The sequence below is a fragment of the Canis lupus genome, chromosome 6, assembly GCF_003254725.2.
Source record: "Canis lupus dingo isolate Sandy chromosome 6, ASM325472v2, whole genome shotgun sequence".
NCBI lineage: Eukaryota > Metazoa > Chordata > Mammalia > Carnivora > Canidae > Canis > Canis lupus.
The window spans coordinates 28,457,712-28,478,080 of NC_064248.1; the positions used below are offsets into that span (position 1 = coordinate 28,457,712).

General features: G+C 49.1%; 1 protein-coding gene across 1 annotated transcript; it reads left to right on the forward strand.

The window, feature by feature from the left end:
* Positions 1-719: 719 nt before the first annotated feature.
* Positions 720-19,221, forward strand: LOC112679074 (group 10 secretory phospholipase A2-like). Its single transcript, XM_025478552.3, has 4 exons — positions 720-815; positions 3,736-3,886; positions 5,347-5,453; positions 19,001-19,221. The coding sequence occupies exons 1-4, from the start codon at positions 755-757 to the stop codon at positions 19,141-19,143; spliced, it is 462 nt and encodes a 153-aa protein (XP_025334337.1). The 5' UTR covers positions 720-754; the 3' UTR covers positions 19,144-19,221.
* The last annotated feature ends 1,148 nt before the right edge of the window (positions 19,222-20,369 follow it).

Here is a 20,369-nt window from a genome sequence, read left to right on the forward strand (position 1 = left end):
GAGCCCGACGCGGGACTCGATCCCGGGACTCCAGGATCGCGTCCTGGGCCAAAGGCAGGCGCTAAACCGCTGAGCCACCCAGGGATCCCCCAAATAAGATCTTTCAAAAAAAGGAAAGATTTCTTTCATTCATTCATTCGTTCATTCAACGCAGGGAGAGAGGCAGAGACACAGGCAGAGGGAGAAGCAGGCTCCATGCAGGGAGCCCGATGTAGGACTCGATCCCAGGACCCCATCCCAGGATCCCGGGATCACGCCCTGGGCCAAAGGCAGACACTCAACCACTGAGCCCCCCTAAAATAAAGTAAAACCTTAAAAAAAAAAAGAACTGAACTAAACCGTGTAGGATCAGTTCCGTCCGCCCTCCCCGCCCCGTCTCGCCTTCCTCTCGGGCATCCAGGGAGCGCGGGGAGGGCCCGCAGGTGATGCCAGCCGCAGAGCGCCTCTGCTGCCCGCTCCCCGCCAGCCCCCCGCCCCCCCCCCCGCCCCGCCCGCCCCCCCGCAGCTCTCCCGGTCCCCGGAGCCGCGCCTCGGCCCGGGCCGCGCGCCCACTGCGCCCTGGGAGCGGCGGCGGAGGTCCGGGAGCGCTCGCCCCGCCCGCAGGCCGGGCCCGGGGCGGGGGCCGGGGCGGGGGGCAGGGGCGGGGCGGGGCGGGGCGGGGCGGCGGGCAGGGGGCGCGGGCCGGAGCGCGGCGGCCGGCAGAGGGCCCGCACCTGCCGCCGTCGGGTGGGTCCGCTGTGCGCGGCCGCCCGCAATGCCGCCGCCGCCGCTGCTGCTGCTGCTGCTCCTGGCACACGCGCTCGCGCCCAGCGCCGGTGAGTGAGCGGGGACAGGCGCCCCGGAGGAACCGGGGTACCCCCTGCAGCCCTTCCAACTCATCAGCCTCCCCCCGCCTCCCCCGACCCCACCGCCGGGGCGCGCGAGCTCTTCAGCACCCCTGCGCGCTCCTGCCAGGTTTCCGGGATCCCTGTCCCCCAGCCCTGCCCCAGGGGCACCCTCCAGACGCCTGGCCTGGGGGCTGTGAACTGACCCTTCCCCCAACCTGTCTCTGGGGTCTGAGGTCCCCCCCTGCCAGGGGGAGGGGGACACCTGGGAGAGGCAGGGGAAGAGCAGAAGGTGGCTTTCTCACCTGCCCCCCGCCATCACCCTTGAAGAGGTCCCCTCAATACCTGCCTCCCCCCGCCCCCCGGGGAGGTGTACAGACACACCCACTCACAGGAAAATACACAGACACACCACAAGCAGGGAGATGCTGGGGTGCACAACACCTTAGGCCTCACCGGGGCTCTCAGGTGTAGAATTCGTGGACAGGTTCATGCACGGACACAGGCAGGGGTGCCTGGGAGGGAACACGGTGGTGCACACCCCCCGACACACACAGCTCAGGCATACCAGACAGCCCAATGTGGACACACACACACACACACACAGACTCGGGCCCACGGCACGCCTGGACAGCCTTGGCACTCCCAAGCAGAGGGTGTTGTGGGCAGACAGAGCAAACAGACCCCAGAATGACCTGCCTCACCTAAGTTGGCACGAGGGAGTGTTTTCCTTGGTTCCAAACTCGGTGCTGGACATCTGCCCCAAGCCGTGGTCCTCTGTAGGGGGGTGTGCGCAGGACCCTGACGTTGCCACGCTGTGGTCAGGTGCGGGTGGGGGACCTCTGGGGACAGCTTTGGGGTAGGGGGTTAGGACTGGGGCCCCCTCAGGTATGCTCAGCCTGGGAGTGTGCCTCGGGGCTCTGTGGATCCGGAGCTCAGGGAACCTTTTCTGGAAGCCCACTGTGTGCCGGGGATTCTGGAGCTGTCTACAGCAGAGATCTGCCCTCAAAGAGCTCCCAGCCCGGAAGGTCACTCGCATAAACAGCAGCACAGTGTGATAAGGACCCTTGTGGTCCCCTGCGGGCCAGGTGGATTAGAGAAGGAGGTGACAGGTGAGCAGGGAGTGAGGGCATCTGCAGCGCAGAGAGGATGTGATCCGAAGTTCAACCGGGGGAGAGGTTAATGATGAGCAGGGTCTGCATGGGGGTGTTGAGAGAGGACATGGCGGGGTGGGAAGACCCGGCTCGTGCAGAGCCTCTGGGCTGCAACGAGGCCCCGGAGCCTCTGGAGGGTGGTGGGAGCCAAGGGAGGTTTTGGGCAGACACGTGGGCAGCCGGGAGCAGCACCTGGCCAGTTCTGCAAGAGTGAGGACTTGTCACCGGGGGAAGGGGGTGGGCAAAGTTTTAATTAAACTTGTTTCTGTGTTTTTTTATTTAACTCATCTCTATTTTTCCTCTGCCCCCACAAATAGGGTACTTTTTCCACTGAGAAAAAAACAAATAAAAAAACCCACAATGGGTTTAATTTGGGCCTGACTCTTCAAAAAAAGTCAAGGTGATGGAAACCCATTTTTAGATGAAAAGAGATGAGACCTTGATGTGCAGATGCGATGCACAGCCCTGGCCTGGCTCTCAGTCCCGGAGCGGACACCCAGGAATCAGGCAGGCCCTGGTGAGAGTTTCCCCTCTGGGCCTCACCAACCCTGTGCATCTGTGGCCTCAGTCTCTCCATCTGTCAGTGGGAGGACAGCTACCTGCAAGACAAGGTGGCTGTGCTATTGACAATAGGAGGTGCCTGTCAGGGAGCGTGGTGGTTGGTATGAGGTGAGGTTCAAGCACTTGCCCTCTTTCCTGGTGCTCTGTTTTTTTTTTTGTTTGTTTGTTTGTTTGTTTTTTTGTTTTGTTTTGTTTTTTACCAATGCCAGAGAGCAGACTCATTGCCTTCACTGGACAGAGGAGTTGCTTTGGGATTATTGGATGCCCAGGTCACGACAGAGGGTTTGGAGGCCCCTGGTGCCCGGCAGTGGCCACGTTGGTGCCTCTCAGCTGTGTCATCCCGGCAGGCCTCCTGCCTTTGGCGTTATTGGGTGAAGGGGAAGGCGCGCTGGTTTGGAGGTGGAAGCCCCCTAGTCAGATCAGGTTCCTGTGGGCTGTGGGACCGTAGGGGTCGTTCCTTCCTGCCCTGGTCTCCTCTTCCTCACTGTGAGTCGCAGGGTTCCAGTCATACCTCCTATGCGTTGCTGAGTGTCAGAGCTGCTTGGGGATCGAGACAAATGGCTGGGCTCAGGCCACGGGGTCTCCCTGCGGGAAGAATCCATGCGTGGGCAGTGAAAAATAGAGAAGATGCAAAAGGCACTGATCCAGAGTCTGGAGAGGAGTGGTAGGGGCAGAGGGAGACCCAGGGACAGAAAGCCCCTGCAGAGGAGCCCTCCTTGGTGGCAGGGACCCTGTTTAGCTCATCTCTGACACCCAATGCCCAGCACCGGCAACTGGGCAGACGTTTGACGTGGGACCAGCAATCTGACTTCATCTGGAGTAGATGAGGGCAGGAGATTGGAAATCAGAACATTCCTGTGCAAAGGCCCAGGGGTGTGACCTTTCAGATGCTGTGGCTCCGTGACTCGTTTTCTCTCTCGTGGCTGCCTTGAAGACATTAGAGGTTGTTAGAGCTTGTTATGTGCCTGCTGCTTTACATGCATGATGTCCTTTCGTTTGATAAAATGAGGTTCCCTTTATCTCCCTATTTTTAAACGAGGAAACCAAGGCATAGAGGGTTGAGTAAGTTGTCTAAGGTCACACAGCCAGGAAGTAGGAGAAGCAGGATTCAAACCCAGCATCATCCAAGCCCTTCTTAGACTGTGCCCTTAACCCCAAACCCTGCCCTGCAACCTCTGGTTTCTGTTTTCCTCTAGCTTCCCCTAGGTCACATGTGCATCGGCGTGGGCTTCTAGAACTGGCAGGGACCATGAACTGTGTTGGTACCCGCAGCCCCCTGTCCTACATAAGCTATGGCTGCTACTGTGGCCTGGGTGGCTATGGCCAGCCCCGGGATACCATCGACTGGTGAGTGCATACCTGGGCTCAGCTTTAAAAGGTCTGAGGACCTATATAAGGTCTAAGGATCTTTAGTTAAGGCCTATGTAAGGAAATGCCCATAAGCGAGCTTTCTATTTAGACTAGGAAAATTCCAGCACGTGGTACAACCTTACAGGCAGAGGGCTTCCTGGGTACCGCCAATGGGGACAGACCCTGGTGCCAGCTGCATCCCAGTCGGGCCATCGGATGAATTACTTTGCCTGAAAAAGTAACGTAAAGTTGATCAGACTTACTGTGCACCAGGAACTGTTCTGAGAACCCCTCTTAGTCCTCACAACAACCCCGTTTCAGAGATGAGGACACTGAGGCCAGAGAGATAAGTAATTTGTCTGGGGCCACCGAGGGAGTAAAGGGTGGGGGCTGGGATCCGAATCCGGGCAGCCTGGCCGGCTGGATGCCCCTAATCCCTACGCTCCACTGCCAGGTGAGAAGTGCCTGCTGTGGGTTTGGGTCTTTCTGGGACTTCCTTTCATTTATCTGTAGGGGCGGGCATGAGGGCTGTCCCCTGAGGCTCAGGAACACTCACTGCCACACAGCCAGGGGTAGGTGGCCGAGAGCAGAATGCGATGGGCTCTTCCCTGGCTCCGAGGACCTGGTCGTCACAGACAGGTCTTTGCTGGGTCTCGTGCTTCCAAGGCTCCTGCTCCCATGTGTCATAGTCCTCTTCCTCCCCGTCCTCCCAGATGAGGTCCGGGAAGGCTGCCCTGAAGCCCGGCTGTGCCCCGCCTCTGGCTCCTGGAAGCCCCCTCTCCTCCGTCCCAGCACTTCTCGCCATGCATGTGGTGTCCGATGGCTTGTCTGCCTCCCCCACTAGACTGGGGGCTCTTTGAGGGCAGAGTGGAATCGGGCTGACCTCATCTCTGAAACGGTCCTGTCCCCACAGAGCTCTGGCCAGTGAGGACAGGTGCTCATCAGTCTGTCCCTGAAATGAGAGTCTCATTATAAACCTGCCCCCCAAGGGAAGGAACCTAGTTTTATGAGAGGGTGTAACCAGGAGACCAGACTGGGGACATCGGGAGCTGGGTGACATCTTGGGACAGAGGCTGGTTCTTGGGCTGAGACCAGGGGAGGGAGGGTGGGCAGGAAGCTGTCCCCGGGCAGAGGCAGGAGGCACGCAGGGCTCGGCTCACTCCAGGCCCAGAGAGGCGGCAGGTGCAGCTGCAGCTCAGAGACACAGAGGAGGCAGGTGGCGGGGGTGGGGTGGTGGTGGTGGGGGGAGTGGGGGGCCAGGGGACTGGGCCCAGCAGCACACACTGGGGCTCCGCAAAATGATTTCCCAGGGTGGGGATTCTCAGGGACAAAGCTTGGACCAGAGGAGGCTGGCTCCCTGCGTGTCCTCACTTGCCCATAGTCCCAGCGCAGGAGGATGGCCACGAGGGCATCCCCGCCTGCACCCACTTGCTGGTCCACCTGTCTGCCACCCGCAGGTGCTGTCATCAGCACGACTGCTGCTACATGCGTGCCGAGCAGGCTGGCTGCAGACCCAAGATGGAGCGCTACCCCTGGCAGTGTGTCAACCAGAGCATCGTGTGTGGTGAGTCCCCAGCAGCGCCCGCACCTACCTCCCCGGGAGGCCCGGGCATCCTGGCCGCAGGAACTCACCACTGCTCCCAATGCCCCAGAGGCCACCCCCTGGGGTTATCTACGAGAAGTGATCTGTAACACCTGGCACGTACAGAAAGGGACGGAGAAACCTATTTCTTTGGTCTGGACAAAAGCTAAAAAAGATCGAAGTGACACCAGGTGTAAATGACCTCAGTGTCCATCAGATGGGGCATGGGTAGATAAACCTGTGATGTCTTCTTATTATGGATGACTCTGCAGCCTGCTGAGATGGATAAGATAGATCCTCGTGCTGGCCCGAGAAGGTGTTGAGTGGAAAAGCAAGCTGCAGAATGACATGTCTGGTAAAGCACATTTCTAGAAGGAAAGAAGGAAAGAAAGGAAAGAAAGGAAAGAAAGAAAGAAAGAAAGAAAGAAAGAAAGAAAGAAAGAAAGAGAAAGAAAGAAAGAGGAAAGAAGAAGGAAGGAAGGAGGAGAGAAGCTTGCAACACAGTAGCCTGCTTACTTTCCATGGCTACGTGTAGACACTTGCAAAGCTCAGAAAAAGGTATATAGAGATACGTGGCGTGTTGTGGGTAGCTGTGGTCATCACTAGGGACAGGATCGGGCTGAGGGCAGTGTGGTGGAAGGCAAGTTCACATTCCTATAATGTTTCCCTCCTTTTAAAGATTTTTTTTTTAAATCTGGATTAAAAAAATCGATTTTGGGGATTGCCTGGGGGGCTCAGTCGTTGAGTGTCAGCCTTGGGCCCAGGGTGTGATCCTGGGGTCCCAGGATCGAGTCCCGCATTGGGCTCCCTGCATGGAGCCTGCTTCTCCCTCTGCCTGTGTCTCTGCCTCTCTCTCTGTATCTCTCATGAATAAATAAATAAAATCTTAAAAAAAATCGATTTGAGAGAGAGAGCGAGAGAGAGAGAGAGAGAGAGAGTGTGTGTGTGTGTGTGCATGAGTAGGGGGAAGGAAAAGCAGCTCCCGGCTGAGCAGGGAGCCCGATGCGGGGCTCCATGGGGAGCCCGGGATCATGACCTGAGCCGAAGGCGGACGGTTAAGCAACTGAGCCCCCCGGGCGCCCCTCGCTTCTCTTACGAAGAGAACGTCTCCATGAATTACTCGTGAGCCAAAGCTTAGAAAGAAAAGGAATACACAGCCTGAGCTGGGTGAGGGTGAAGTGCCTGGTCTCTGCAAGTTAGTCTGACGGGCATCAAAACATGGGATCCCCTTGAGATGCAGGCCAGCTCCAGCTTGGCATGGTCTGATGACCTGCCTACACCATGATTCTGAGGCTCCCGCCCCAAATGTACTGCACTAGGGGGACCAGAGGCTGTGGAGGCTGTGGTCTGGGTCCCCTCCTAGTAAATGCGTTGGCGGGGGTGGGGGGGGTGGGGGGGGTGGGAAGAAACTTAGCTGAGCCTATAAGATGAGTGTTCATGACACTGGGCCTTCTTCCCTGAGGCTGAGCCAGAACAAGCCCACGTTCTAGGGACATTCTGGCACTTACCATTTGGGGACCTCAGGAAAACCTTTTCCTGTCTCTGGACACTGTGTCCTCCTCTCTCAAAATAGGGCTAATAGTATTGCAAGCTGGTGTCCCCAAGCCACGATTGTCCTGCAGATGTCTGGCTTCACCTGTGCAGTGTTTAGAAAAGCAGTTTGAGCCCATACTTGAAAAATCAAAATAGGTCACACTAAAAAATCGGAATTTCTGAATGTCTGGTTTTCCTTTCAAAAAAACTGGGGGTAAAGCAAAACAAAACAAAAAAACAAAAAACTGGGGGCTCCAGTTGCATCAAACCCAGTAGCAACCTTTGGCCGGAGCTTAGAGGGACTGCCAATTACAGGGAGAGCCAATCTCTCCCATCTGCCCCAGTCCTCACTATGCCCTATAGACTCCCAGTGAGGACAAGTGACAATTACCCTATTCCACTTCCTTTGTGCTCTTCATTTGGTTATGGAAAATAAATATTTCTCTCTTTTTTTCAAGGTTTTATTATGGTTTTTTTTGAGAGAAGAGAGAACAAGAGTGGAGGGGAGGGAGAGGGCCCGAGGGAGAGGGAAAAAGCAGACTCCCCGCTGAGCAGGGAGCCTGATCAGGGACTTGATCCCAGGACCCCAGGAACATGACCTGAGCCAAAGGCAGATGCTTAGCCAACTGAGCCACACTGGCACCTCAGAAAATAGATATTTCTGACAAACTCAGGTAGAAAGAAGGTAGACTGAGAGTCTTACTGCTTCCACAAAATACATGGGAGTGCTGAGCCCATTTATTTGTCGAAATGAGGAGTATTTCTGTGTTTGATGCATGTTTTCTTCACTTATTAGCACTGCCTGTCCCAGTGGACATGTGGGTTTGCAGTCCCTGACCTAGTGGTCACCAGCTCAGTCAGTGACTCAGATCCTGTGACGGTGGGCCAGCCCTGATTGGTCAGGGCCTCAGTATCCCCATGGGGCTTAACTCACCTCATGAAATCAAGAGTCACACGCTCCCCTGACTGAGCCAGCCAGGTGCCCCTCTCTTACAATCCTTCTAACTTTGTGGAGGAGAAAGTCTCAGTTCACTGCTACTTTAGCTTTAACATCCTTAGAACACTTGCTGATTTTATTTTATTTTTTTTAACAGAGAGAGCAGGCTTGTATCCAAGAACAGTTCTGTTCATCAATTGAATTCTGCCTTAAAAAAATTCTCCCTATTGGGGCACCTGGGTGGCTCAGTGGTTGAGCGTCTGCCTTTGGCCCAGGGCGTGATCCTGGGGTCCCTGGATCGAGTCCCACATCGGGCTCCCTGTAGGGCGCCTGCTTCTCCCTCTGCCTGAGTCTCTGTCCCTCTCTGTGTCTCTCATGAATAAATAAATAAATTCATTAAAAAAGATTTTTCCTATTTATCTATCTGCCTACCCATTTATCTTGTCTTTACTCGCAAGCAGCATGTATTTAAGGAGGATAATTGTAACAGAATCCATCCTAACTTCACTGTACGTTTTACAACTAGTCGCTTCTGCAGTTAGAAGAAAAATAAAACAGCAGTTAAAAATGTTAAGTGTCCCTCAAAGCAACCTTACTGGTTTTCTCTTAAAGCAGTAAGAAATGGACTGAGGCATTTATTTTTAGGATTACCTTTTGATGGATGGTATTTTCCATGTATTTGAGTTCCTTTCAAATTAAAAAGCTGGATGTATTTTAAACATAGGAAGTAGGGGCCCCTGGGTGGCTCAGTCGGTTGGGCGTCCAACTCTTGATTTTGGTCGTGATCTCGGGGTTGTGGGATCGAGCCCCGTGTAGGGCTCTGCTGTGCTGGGATTCTCTCCCTCCATCTCTCTCTGCCCCTAACCCCCTCACATGCATGCACCCTCTCTCTCTCTCTCAAAAAAAAGGAAGTAATGGGGCTGGCTCACTTGGCGCAGCATGTGACGCTTGATCTGGGGTCATGAGTCCGAGCCCCATATTGGGTGTAGAGATTACTTAAAAATAAAATCTGAAAAAATAAATAAATAAAAATAGGAACTAATAGTACACGTACAACGTAGGTAAGGCTGCTGCCCCAGAAACTGGTTCTGTACCATTTCTTCCTTCTTATTTTTAATTGAGATAAACATAACAAAATATTAAACATTAATAGCATAAATTTCAGTGATATTTAATACATTTATAGTGTCCTCCACCCACCACCTCTGTCTAGCTCCAAAAGATTTTCTTCCAACCCTACCCTTTTCCTCAAAATAACCCCACTAGGCAGTCAGTTCCTATTTCCCCTGCCGCTGGCACCTGGCAACCACCAATTTGCTTTCCATCTCTATGGCTATATTGATTCTAATTTTATATATATATATATTATATATATATTAGAATTAGACTAGAATCTATTATATATATATTAGAATTATATATATTATATATATTTTATATATATAAAATTAGAATTTTATATATATAATTATATATATTTATATTATATATTAGAATTTATTCACGTTTAGGAATATATATTTTATAAATATATAAAAATTATATTTATATATATAATTAGAATATATTATATATTATATATATAATTAGAATTATTTATATATATATATATATATACTGCGCCAAGTGAGCCAGCCAGTGCCCCATTACTTCCTTTTTTTTTTGAGAGAGAGAGAAGGTACATGCATGTGAGGGGGGTAGGGGCAGAGAGAGATGGAGGGAGAGAATCCCAGCACAACACAGCATTATATATATGCCATATATAATGGTATATAATTATATTATAACATATAATACTATATAATAGACATATATATCTATTAGAATCTATTATATATAATTAGAACATATAGAAAATATAATTATAGATAACACGTTATATATAGATTTATATATATACATATACAAAAAATATAATTATATATAACATGTAACTATATGGTAATATATTAATCAATATGCTAAATATATGAATATGTATACAATTAGAATCCATAAATCTATTGATATAATATACATTATGTATATAATTTCATATAAATGAAATCATATCATCTGTGGCTTTGGTGTTTGTCTTCCTTCACTTACTGTTATATTTTTAAGGTTCATTTCATATTGTGGGACGTAGCTGAACTTCATTCCTTTTTATGGCTGAGTAACATTCCGTCTGTGGGGACAGACCACATTCTGTTTATCCATTCATCTGTTGGTGGACACTGGGTTCTTTGCACCTTCTGAGTACTGCGAATAGTGCTGCTCTGAACATTCATGAATAAGTATTTGAGCGCCCGTTTTAATTTCTTTGGGGTCTATCACTATGAATGGAATTGCAGGGTCATCTGGCAATTCTCTGTTTTACTTTTTGAGGAACCGCCAAACTTTTCTACGGAAGCTGCACTCCTTCGTATTGTCATTGGCCGTGTATGAGGGACCCAGCTTCTTCACAGCCTTGTCAATGCTTATTATCTTCTCATTTGTTCTGTTTTTAGTGGGGCTGCTCAGTGTATCTCATGGTTTTGGTTTGCATTTCTGTAATGACTAATGACATTGAGTGTCTTTTCATGTGCTTGTTGGCCATTCTTATGTTTTCTTTGGAGAAATGTCTGTTCAAGTCTTTTGCTCATTTTTATTTTGTTTATTTATTTTTAAAGTTTTTATTTTTAAGTAATCTCTACACTCAACATTGGGCTTGAACTCACAACCCTGAGACTGAGGGTCACACACTGAGCCCACCAGGTGCCTCTTTGCTCATTTTTTATTGGGTTGTCTCTTTGCTATTGAGTTATAAGAGTTCTTTATATATTCTGGATCCTAGACCCTTATCAGATATGTGATTTTCAAACATTTTCTTCCACTTTGTAGGTTGTTTTTGCATTTTATTGATAACATATTGGATGCATAAAAGTCTTAATTTTGAAAAAAGTCCAGATTATCTATTTTGTTTTTTTTTTGTTGTTTTTTTTTTGTTTTTTTTTTTCTATTTTGTTTTTTATTGAGTTTTTGTTGGCCTCTAAGAATCCACTGCCAGATCCTATGTCACAAAGATTTACCCCTCTTTTTTTTCTAATAGCTTTATAATTTGAACTCTTACGTTTAGGTCATTGATCGACTCTGAGTTAATGTTTGTATATGTGTGAGGTAGGGATCCACCTTCCTTCTTTTGCATGTGTATATCCAGTTCTTCTGGCACCATTTATTTTTTTATTTTTTTATTTTTAAGATTTTTATTTATTTATTCATAGAGACAGAGAGAGAGAGGCAGACACAGGCAGAGGGAGAAGCAGGCTTCATGCAGGGAGCCCGACGTGGGACTCGATCCAGGGTCTCCAGGATCACGCCCCGGGCTGCAGGCGGCGCTAAACCGCTGCGCCACCGGGGCTGCCCCTGGCACCATTTATTGAAGAGACTTACTTTGCCCCACTGAGTAGTCTTGGTACCCTTGTTGGTCTTGGTACCCATCACTTGGCCCTAGATGAATGACCTCCCTGTGCCTTAGTTTCCTTATCTGGAAGATGGGTATTGCCAAGGTGAAAAAAAGGGTCTATAATACGATAAACAGGTTGGACAGGGGCTGTTCCTCTTTCCCTTTCCTTCTCCAGCTGTCCGCTTGATCTGAACTTCTCTCTGGCCCCTGTTACCTCCATTAGAGAGAATGGTGAAATCTGGGATGACTCTCCATTAAACTCTCAGCTCCTGAGCTGCAGGGAAGGAAGGGGTTACTAGAAGGATGGCCTTAAAAATATTCATGGACTCTCAGCTGTATCTCCTTAGCATCAAGTAGTGGTTGGTATAAGAGCAAAGCTGAATTTTTAGGACTGAAAGTGTCCCAGACTTGGTCTCGTCCAGCCCTCTTATTTAGAGTTGAGGAAACTGAATGAAGTTCAGGGAGAGGAGTGGCCTGCTTAATGTGGTGGCCATGTGCCCGCTCCTGGGTGCATCCTCTGTCCCCGGACTGCCCCCTCCGAGAGTGGGCAGAGAGGAGGTGAAACGGGCCTTCACTGGGAAATCTCTCACAGTTCTCTCCCGTTTCCCTTCGACCTGCATGTTCTGCTTGCCACTTAGCATGTTAAAGTGATGTCTGTAAAATATTTATTGGTGTGTCTACTGGTGGAGTCCGTGCCTGTTTATAGAGCTGCCCTCCCTGAACCAAATGAAAAGAACCAAAATACCTATTCTGCATTTGTTTTTGGCTAAAAATATTCTCTTATTCTGTTTGGAGATACTCCGAACATAGCCGTTTACCTAATTACAGGTGTTGCCCATTTTCCATTTATGGGCTTGACTTAAATATATTAAAATTTGTTTTTAAGCCTATAATAATATTTACTGGCAGACCTTTATTTTAAGCTTAATCCTTGGGGGCTGTTTTTCCTTTTAAGTTTTGGTTATTCTTGACTAACATGATGCTGTCGTGTTCTTGAGGCCATGGAGCAGTCAGACTAAGTTTTGCTTTTGAAAGAAACTTTCTGGGGCACCTGGGTGGCTCAGATGGTTAAGCATCTGACTTTTGATTTCGGTTCAGGTCATGACCTCAGGGTCATGAGATCAAGCCCTATGTCTGGCTCCATGCTAGGCATGGAGCCTGCCTTAGATTCTCTCTCTCCCTCTGTGTGCATCCTTCCCTTCACTCTCTCCAATTGAAGGAAGGAAGGAAAGAACTCTCTTTCTCAGGGAGTAGGGTGGGAACACAAGGCAGCTGGGTCAGCTGATTCTGAGCTGGAATCCTGGTCCCCCCGCTGCTTACTGCTGTGGTCTTGGACAAGTATCCACTGAATCCCTCTGAGCTCTGCCTTCCTCACGCATAAAATGAGAATGATAAAATTTAGATGCTGGCTTTGTATGAGAATTGGCAAGTATGACTTTCCTGTCCTTCTCCCAACAGATGTCGCTGAGAATCTACTCTGTGCCAGGCTCCGTGCTAGGTTTTGGGCAAGATGGAGAAATAAGGTTCTGTTGTTTAAAAGGAGGAGGATGGGATATATAGTGTCTGTGCTGATCGTTGTTATAAGTGCTGTGTTGGAAAATAAAGCAGGTGAAGTATCATACCTGCTACAACGTGGGTGACTTTTAAGCAGATTTTGCTAAGAGAAAGAAGCCACATGCAAAAGGTCACATAATGTATGATTCCATTTATACGAAATGTCCAGAATGGGCAAACCCATAGAGATGGAAAGCAGATTAGTGGTTGCCAGGAGAGGTTAGTGGGACTCAGGCGAGGGGTAATGGGGAGTGACTTCTTAATGGATATGGAAGTTTCTTTTGGAGTGATAGAAATATTTTGGATCTAGATAGGACTGACGGTTGCACAATGTGTGAACATACTAAATGCCACTGACTCATGCACTTTATTTATTTTTTTTTAAAAGATTTTATTTATTTATGATAGAGAAAGAGAGAGAGAAAGGCAGAGACACAGGAGAGAGAAGCAGGCTCCATGCCCGGAGCCTGACGCGGGACTCGATCCCGGGACTCCAGGATCGCGCCCTGGGCCAAAGGCAGGCGCCAAACCGCTGAGCCACCCAGGGATCCCGACTCATGCACTTTAAAATGGCAAATTTTGCTATTGGCATTTTGCCTCAATAAACAATGCAGGGGAGCAGGGTAAGGGATACTCTTTTATATGGAATGGCCAGGGGGGCAGAGAAGCAGTAATAAGATGCTATTGAAACAGAGACCTGGGGAATGTGAAAGGAACTGTGGGAAGAGGTGGTAGGAACAGCCAGTGCAAAGGCCCTGAGGCAGGAATGAATGTCTGGCTGGTCCGAGAAGCTCAAGGAGGATGTCGAGGCTGGAGCAGAGTCACTTAGATGAGAGTGGTAGGTGGTGATGGCAGAGAGATGGGGTCCAGATGCTACACAATGTTGAAAGTATTCCTCTGAGACGAGGAGCCAGGGTTTAAAACAGAGAAAGGGGACAGCCTGGGTGGCTCAGTGGTTTAGCGCCGCCTTTAGCCCAGGGCCTGATACTGGAGACCCCAGGATCGAGTTCGACGTCGGGCTCCCTGCATGGAGCCTGCTTCTCCCTCTGCCTGTGTCTCTGCCTCTCTCCGTGTCTTCATGAATAAATAAATAAAATCTTAAAAAAAAAAAAAAAAGAGGAGGGACATGATCCTATTTGCATTTTAACCGAACCATTTTGGCTATATGGAGCTGTATGGAGCTGTATGGAGCATATTCTGGAAGGAGCAAGGATGGAAGCCAGGCACTGGTTATGAGGCTGTAGCAATAGTCTTGGGGAGGACATACAGATGGTCGGGTGAGAGGAGAGGAGATGGTTGGGGTATTTGTCCCCATGACAGCCAGCCTTAGATAGCCAGCTCCATGGGCACAAGGCCACCCTAGAGCTTCAGTGGCTCCCTCCCCAGGAGTCCACGCAGTCATGCTGCTTTGCAGGTGCCCAGGTCTCTTGTGTGGCAGCCCCTGGGAAGTTCAGAGGGTTTGCTCCTGGACTGTCTGGCTCTGTTATTGATTTTTTTAAAAAGGATTTTTATTTATTTATTCATGAAAGACACACAAAGAGAGAAGCAGAGACATAGGCAGAGGGAGAAGCAGACTCTATGCAGGGAGCCCAATGTGGGACTCCATCCCTGGTCCCCAGGATCACGCCCTGGGCCGAAGGCAGCGCTAAACCACTGAGCCACCCAGGCTGCCCTCTGTTACTGATTTTTACACTTATTTATTTGTCATCTATCTATGTATCTATATCAATGTATATATTATCTACCTGTCCATTCACCCGCATGCTTGTGCTCCTTCAAACCTAACATGGGTCTGTTGTGAAAAACTCAAACGTTACAGAAATATTGTAATGTGGAAAGTGATGCTCCATCTACCAGGGATCACGAGATTTGTGCGTGTGTTTAAATATACACACACATATATATACACATACCTATACCTATGAAATCAGATCATACTACGTATATTTTTATAATTTTTATTCACTTAACATTGTGTCTTTGACATCTTGGAACATAGGGGTCGACCTCATTCTTTTCAAGCAAGATAATAAGGGACGCCTGGCTGGCTCAGTCAGTAGAGCATGTGACTCTTGATCTCAGGGTTGTGAGTTAGAGCCCTACAGTTAGGTGTAGGGGTCACTTAAAATTAAAATCTTTAAAAAAGATAGGGGTACCTGGGTGGCTCGGTGGTTGAGCATCTGCCTTCAGCTCAGGGTGTGATCCCGGGGTCCTGGGATCGAGTTCTGCATCAGGCCCTCTGCTCAATGGGGAGCATGCCTCTCCCTCTGCCTGTGTCTCTGCCTCTCTCTCTGTGTGTTTCTCATGAACAAATAAGTAAAATCTTAAAAAAATAAGATAAAGCAAGATAATAACCTATGACAGAATTTCTCAGTCTTGATACTGTTGACATTTTGGCTCCAGTTCATCCTCCCTCCCTGTCGTGATGACCAAAAGTGTCTCCAGACGTTGCCCAATGCCCATGGGACACAAATGTACATTATTTTGACCACTTCCCCATTAACTGCGGCCCCTGGTTGCGGAGACCGTGGTGGCTCCTTGTGCCACCCGTGTGGTGGTTCTGTAGCATCAAGTCCTAGAACTGTTGTGTCTGTTGGGAATTTGAGCCATCTCTAGAATGTCTATGTAGAAAGGAACTCGAGGGCTCTTCTTGAAAGGGGAGTTTTCATGGCAAGGGCACTTAAAAAAATGTGAGTTGTGTTTGTTTATAGACACTGGGGAGAGGATAGAGAGGGAAACTGGTAAAGATTGTGGGGAGGAAGGCCACTAAAGCCCCCACAGGGCACCTCTTTTTGGCACTGCCATTCGGTGCTATAGATATCTTAAATCTAATAGATACTTTTTAAAAAATATTTTATTTATTTATTCATGAGAGACACAGAAAGAGACAGAGACACAGGCAGAGGGAGAAGCAGGGTCCCTGCAGGGAGCCCGATGCGGGACTCGATCCCAGGACCCCGGGATCACGACCTGAGCCGAAGGCAGATGCTCAACCGCTGAGCCACCTAGGTGTTCTAGATCTAACAGATATCTTAAATTACACTTCGAAATAGCTACCCTTCAAATTTCGTCTGAGGTTGCTTTTTCCATGATCAAGCATGGAAGTCTCATAGGGCTCAAAGTAGAAAAGTCTGAGATTACAAAATGCAAGTTTCATGGCAAACAAAACCCCCATAGATACTATACAGACAAGCACTTGGTTAACTACCTTCCAGTGTTCTCCCTTTTTCAAGTGCATAATTTAAAAAAGATATATAGCAGTTATGTTTTGTACCTCTTATGCTTTACTGAAGTATAAGCTGTTTCTCATGTCGTTAAAATTCCTGTGTTAACATGGGATGTGTGGGGGGCTCAGTGGTTGAGTGTGCCCTCACTGACTCGGTGCCTGGTTCCCTTCCTGTGGACAGGTCCTGAGGCCTGGTTGGGGCCCCAGTCTTCTTGGATTTCTCTTCTGGAAGGTTGGGGTGCTGGTGGCACAGCCCTGAGGGTTAAATGAGAACAATGTTCCCTTCCTGTCCTCTGTTAATTTTTTCAAGCAGGAAAGGAGCAAGCGTCAGTTGTGGGGTGGTCTGACAGCTGGAGAGGCTAAACCTCTCTTACACTTGCTAATCTCCCTGTTTTTGTTTTTTTTTTTAAAGATTTTATTTATTCATTCATGAGAGACACAGAGAGAGAGGCAGAGACACAGGCAGAGGGAGAAGCAGGCTCCATGCAGGGAGCCCGAAGTGGGACTTGATCCTGGGACTCCAGGATCACGCCCTGGGCTGAAGGCAGGCGCTAAACCTCTGAGCCACCCAGGGATCCCCTAATCTCCGTTTTTAAGCAAGACACCCTGATTTGGGGCTTACAGCCTTTAGGTAGGCAATAGCATCTAACTAGCCTTTACTAGTAGAAATCTATGTCCACTGTTCTTTGTTCCTGCTTGTTTTTCCACCAGTTTCTTTATGGTATAAGATTTTGATTTTCTATTTATGGCAGTGATATAGAATTTTTTTGAAATTTTTTGTGGGATTTATTTGGTGTCATTAACACCCTGTAATATGATTAAATTATAATTTATTTACTAATCAACTTACTTTTTTTAAAAATGAGGGGATTTAAAGCAATAATGTTGAACTGCTGCGGGCCTGAGTTTGGGAAGCTCTGGGTGCAGTCATGTGGATCAATCTGTGCTGTTCATGGGGCAGCTGGGTGGCTGTGCTTCAGCATCTGCTTTCGGCTTAGGTCATGATCCCAGGGTCCTGGGATTGAGTCCTGCATAGAGCTCCCCGTAGGGAGCCTGCTTCTCCCTCTGCCTATGTCTCTGCCTCTCATGAATGAATGAACAAACAAACAAATAAAATCTTTTTTAAAAACAAAAAGGAAGGAAGAGAGCAATGGAGGGCAGAATTTAATTAAAAAAAAAATCTGTACTGCTTACGACAGGGCCTAGAAAGATAATTTCCAGAGTGTGCCCGGCCTCCTGCCTGCTGATTGATACCCTGTCTGTCACCCCGCCCCTCCTGGTGCTGCCAACCTCTGGCTGTCATGCTTCACCTGTGAGGGTCTCCAAGGAACATTGAAAAAAAAATGTTTTTTATTTTTATTTGAGAGAGAGCATGAGTGGGGGGTGGGGAAGGAGGGGCAGAAGGAGAGGGAGAAGCAGACGCCCCTCAGAGCAGGGAGCCCGGTGGGGAACTTGATCCCAGGACCCTGAGATCAGGGCCTGAGCAGAAGGCAGATGCTCAACCACTGAGCCACCAGGTGCCCCTCCAAGGAACACGAGAGGATCCTTAAAGAGTAGCTGGCGGCCAAAGGAGGTCAGCTCCAGCTAACTGGGTGCCTACTGTATGTCCTGCCTTTTATCTGTTGGTTAAAATGATGTGTTGGGTGTGTTTTCGTTCTCCCAGCAGCCCTTAGAAGTGGGTACTGTTCCTATCTCTGTGCTGATGAAACACCTAGAAGGGTTGAAGTCATGTGTCAAGAGGCTCAGAGCTGTACACCCATGATGGAGCTGGTGAGCTCCATAGCTGGTGCTTCACTGTGTCTCTGGGAGCAATTTGGAAGGCTTCCGTGGTGGGTGGGATTGATACATACATTATGTGGACAATTACAAGCCCACACATAAAGGCAGAGGGCCTCATGGCCAGATAGGATGTCTAAGCTGTTTCAGGCATTCTGCGTTCTGGTACTGCCTAAAGACCACGCCATCTTTCTAACCTCAAGTAGAGCATCTCTGGTGGTGGGATTACCAAGGTGGAAGGAGACTTACCTTAGAGTGGCAGCCTCTGGGTCTCTAAGAGGCAGGCTCTGGCTGGAAGGGAAAGCTGGAACGCACTCTTGAAGGAGCATGGGGGAGAGACGTGGAGAAAGAAGGCAGAGGGATGCAGGTGGAGCCAACACTGGCAGAGTGCATGTCCCCTGCCAGGCCCCTGCTGGGCACTCTACACGGGCTTTCTCACTCGGGCTTCTCCGTAACCCCCGTTTTGTTTCTCTCTTTTTAAGGATTTTATTTTAAAACTTTTACCTATTTATTCATGAGAGACAGAGAAAGAGAGAGGCAGAGACACAGGCAGAGGGAGAAGCAGGCTCCCTGCAGGGAGCCCGATGTGGGACTCGATCCCAGGGCTCCAGGATCACACCCTGAGCCAAAGGCAGAGGCTCAGCCACTGAGCCACCGAGGTGCCCCCGTATCCCGTTTTCAATGAGGACTTGGCTCTGAAACCTTAGGCAAGGTCACCCAGTGAGGAAGTAGCAGAGCAAGCACTCCTCCCAAAAAGCTCTGGATGGTTCCCAGGCACCTGTGTATCTGAACGGATCCTTGGGTGAGTCGTGTACTGTTGATGGGAAAGAGAAGCCAAAAGGTCAAGTGGACCTTGGACTTTCCCCATCTGAACACACTTCTCTGGCCACTTCGGTTTCTGTAAAATGGGCCCAACGTCACCTCCCTCTTGAGGTTGCCATGACAGAGATCCTGTGAATTGTCGAATGTCATGTAGCTGCGGATTTTTCCCCCCCTACCCCCCACTTTGTTGGCCTCCCTAGTGTTGACTCTCAAGTCTCTGTGAGACCCTGCTGACTCAGTTTCCCCACTTCTTTCAGGACCAGCGGACAACAAGTGCCAAGAACTCTTGTGCACGTGTGACAAGGAGATTGCTTACTGCTTAGCCCAAACTGAGTACAACTTAAAGTACTTATTCTACCCTCGTTTCTTATGTGAGAAGGACTCGCCCACCTGTGACTGACTAGCCCAACTGGGAATGTTCTTTCACACAAGGAAATAAAACTCTTTTCACACATCAACACAGCATTCAGTTCTTTGCAGGAGGGAGGTGAGGCCAAGTGTTGAAGCTGCAACCCTTGTTTGCTTTCTCTCCCGGAACTTGGGGCTGGAGTTTGTGTGGTTTCCAGTTTAAGGTCAAAAATCCCGTGCTGCTTTTGTAAAACCACAACCATGCTCATGGCTGTATTGGGTTTGATACCATTTTTGAGGTTTGCCCTTTATGAAAAAGGGCTGAGCTTTGTGTTCTAACCTGCTCCTGATGGTGGGGAGTCAAACATGAACGAACACCTACCAAGTGCCTGGCCTTGTTCTGTGTTCTGGGATGAGGCAATGAACAAGATGCCCACTCCTGGGGTCCCTGGGGGGGCTCAGTCAGGTAAGTGCCTGCCCTCAGCTCAGGTTGTGACCCCGGGGTCCTGGGATTGAGCCCCAAGTCAGGCTCCCTGCTCAGCGTGGACTCTGCTTCTCCCTCTGCCTCTCCTCCCCTCACCCCCTGCTTTCTCAGTCTCTCTCTCAAATAAAATCTTGGGGAAAAAAAGATGCCCACTCCTGTGAAGTTCTAGACTAGTAGTTATGAGCTTAAGAAAGAGTATTCTTGGGACACCTGGGTGGCTTAGCAGTAGAGCATCTGCCTTTGGCCCAGGGTGTGATTCCGGGGTCCTGGGATCGAGTCCTGCATGGGGCTCCCCGTGGGGAGCCTGCTTCTCCCTCTGCCTATGTCTCTGCCTCTGTCTCTCTCATAAATAAATAAATAAAATATTTAAAAATAAGTTTTTTTCCCCACGTTAAAAAAAAAAACAACCTTTGGAGGGACGCCTGGCTGGCTCAGTCAGTGAAGCTACTCTGCCTTTGGCTCAGGTCATGATCCCAGGGTCCTGGGATTGAGCCCCACATCGAGGGCTTCTCCCTCTCCCTCTGCTGCTTCCTGACCCCCACCCCACTTCTGCACGTGCTCTCTCAAATAAATAAAAATCTTAATAAATAAATAACCAACCAACCTTTGGAACTTCATTTTAAAGAACTGTATTACATAGTTTTATAGATTGCTCACTTTTGGGTACTGGTGAAATTTCCAGGTTTTATCAGTTATTGACGTGACAAGGATGCTAGTGAATAAATCTTTGCCACGCCTCCCCCGCCACCCCCTTTCATAGTGTTCCTTAACCCAGTGTAGTGGCCAAGGACAGG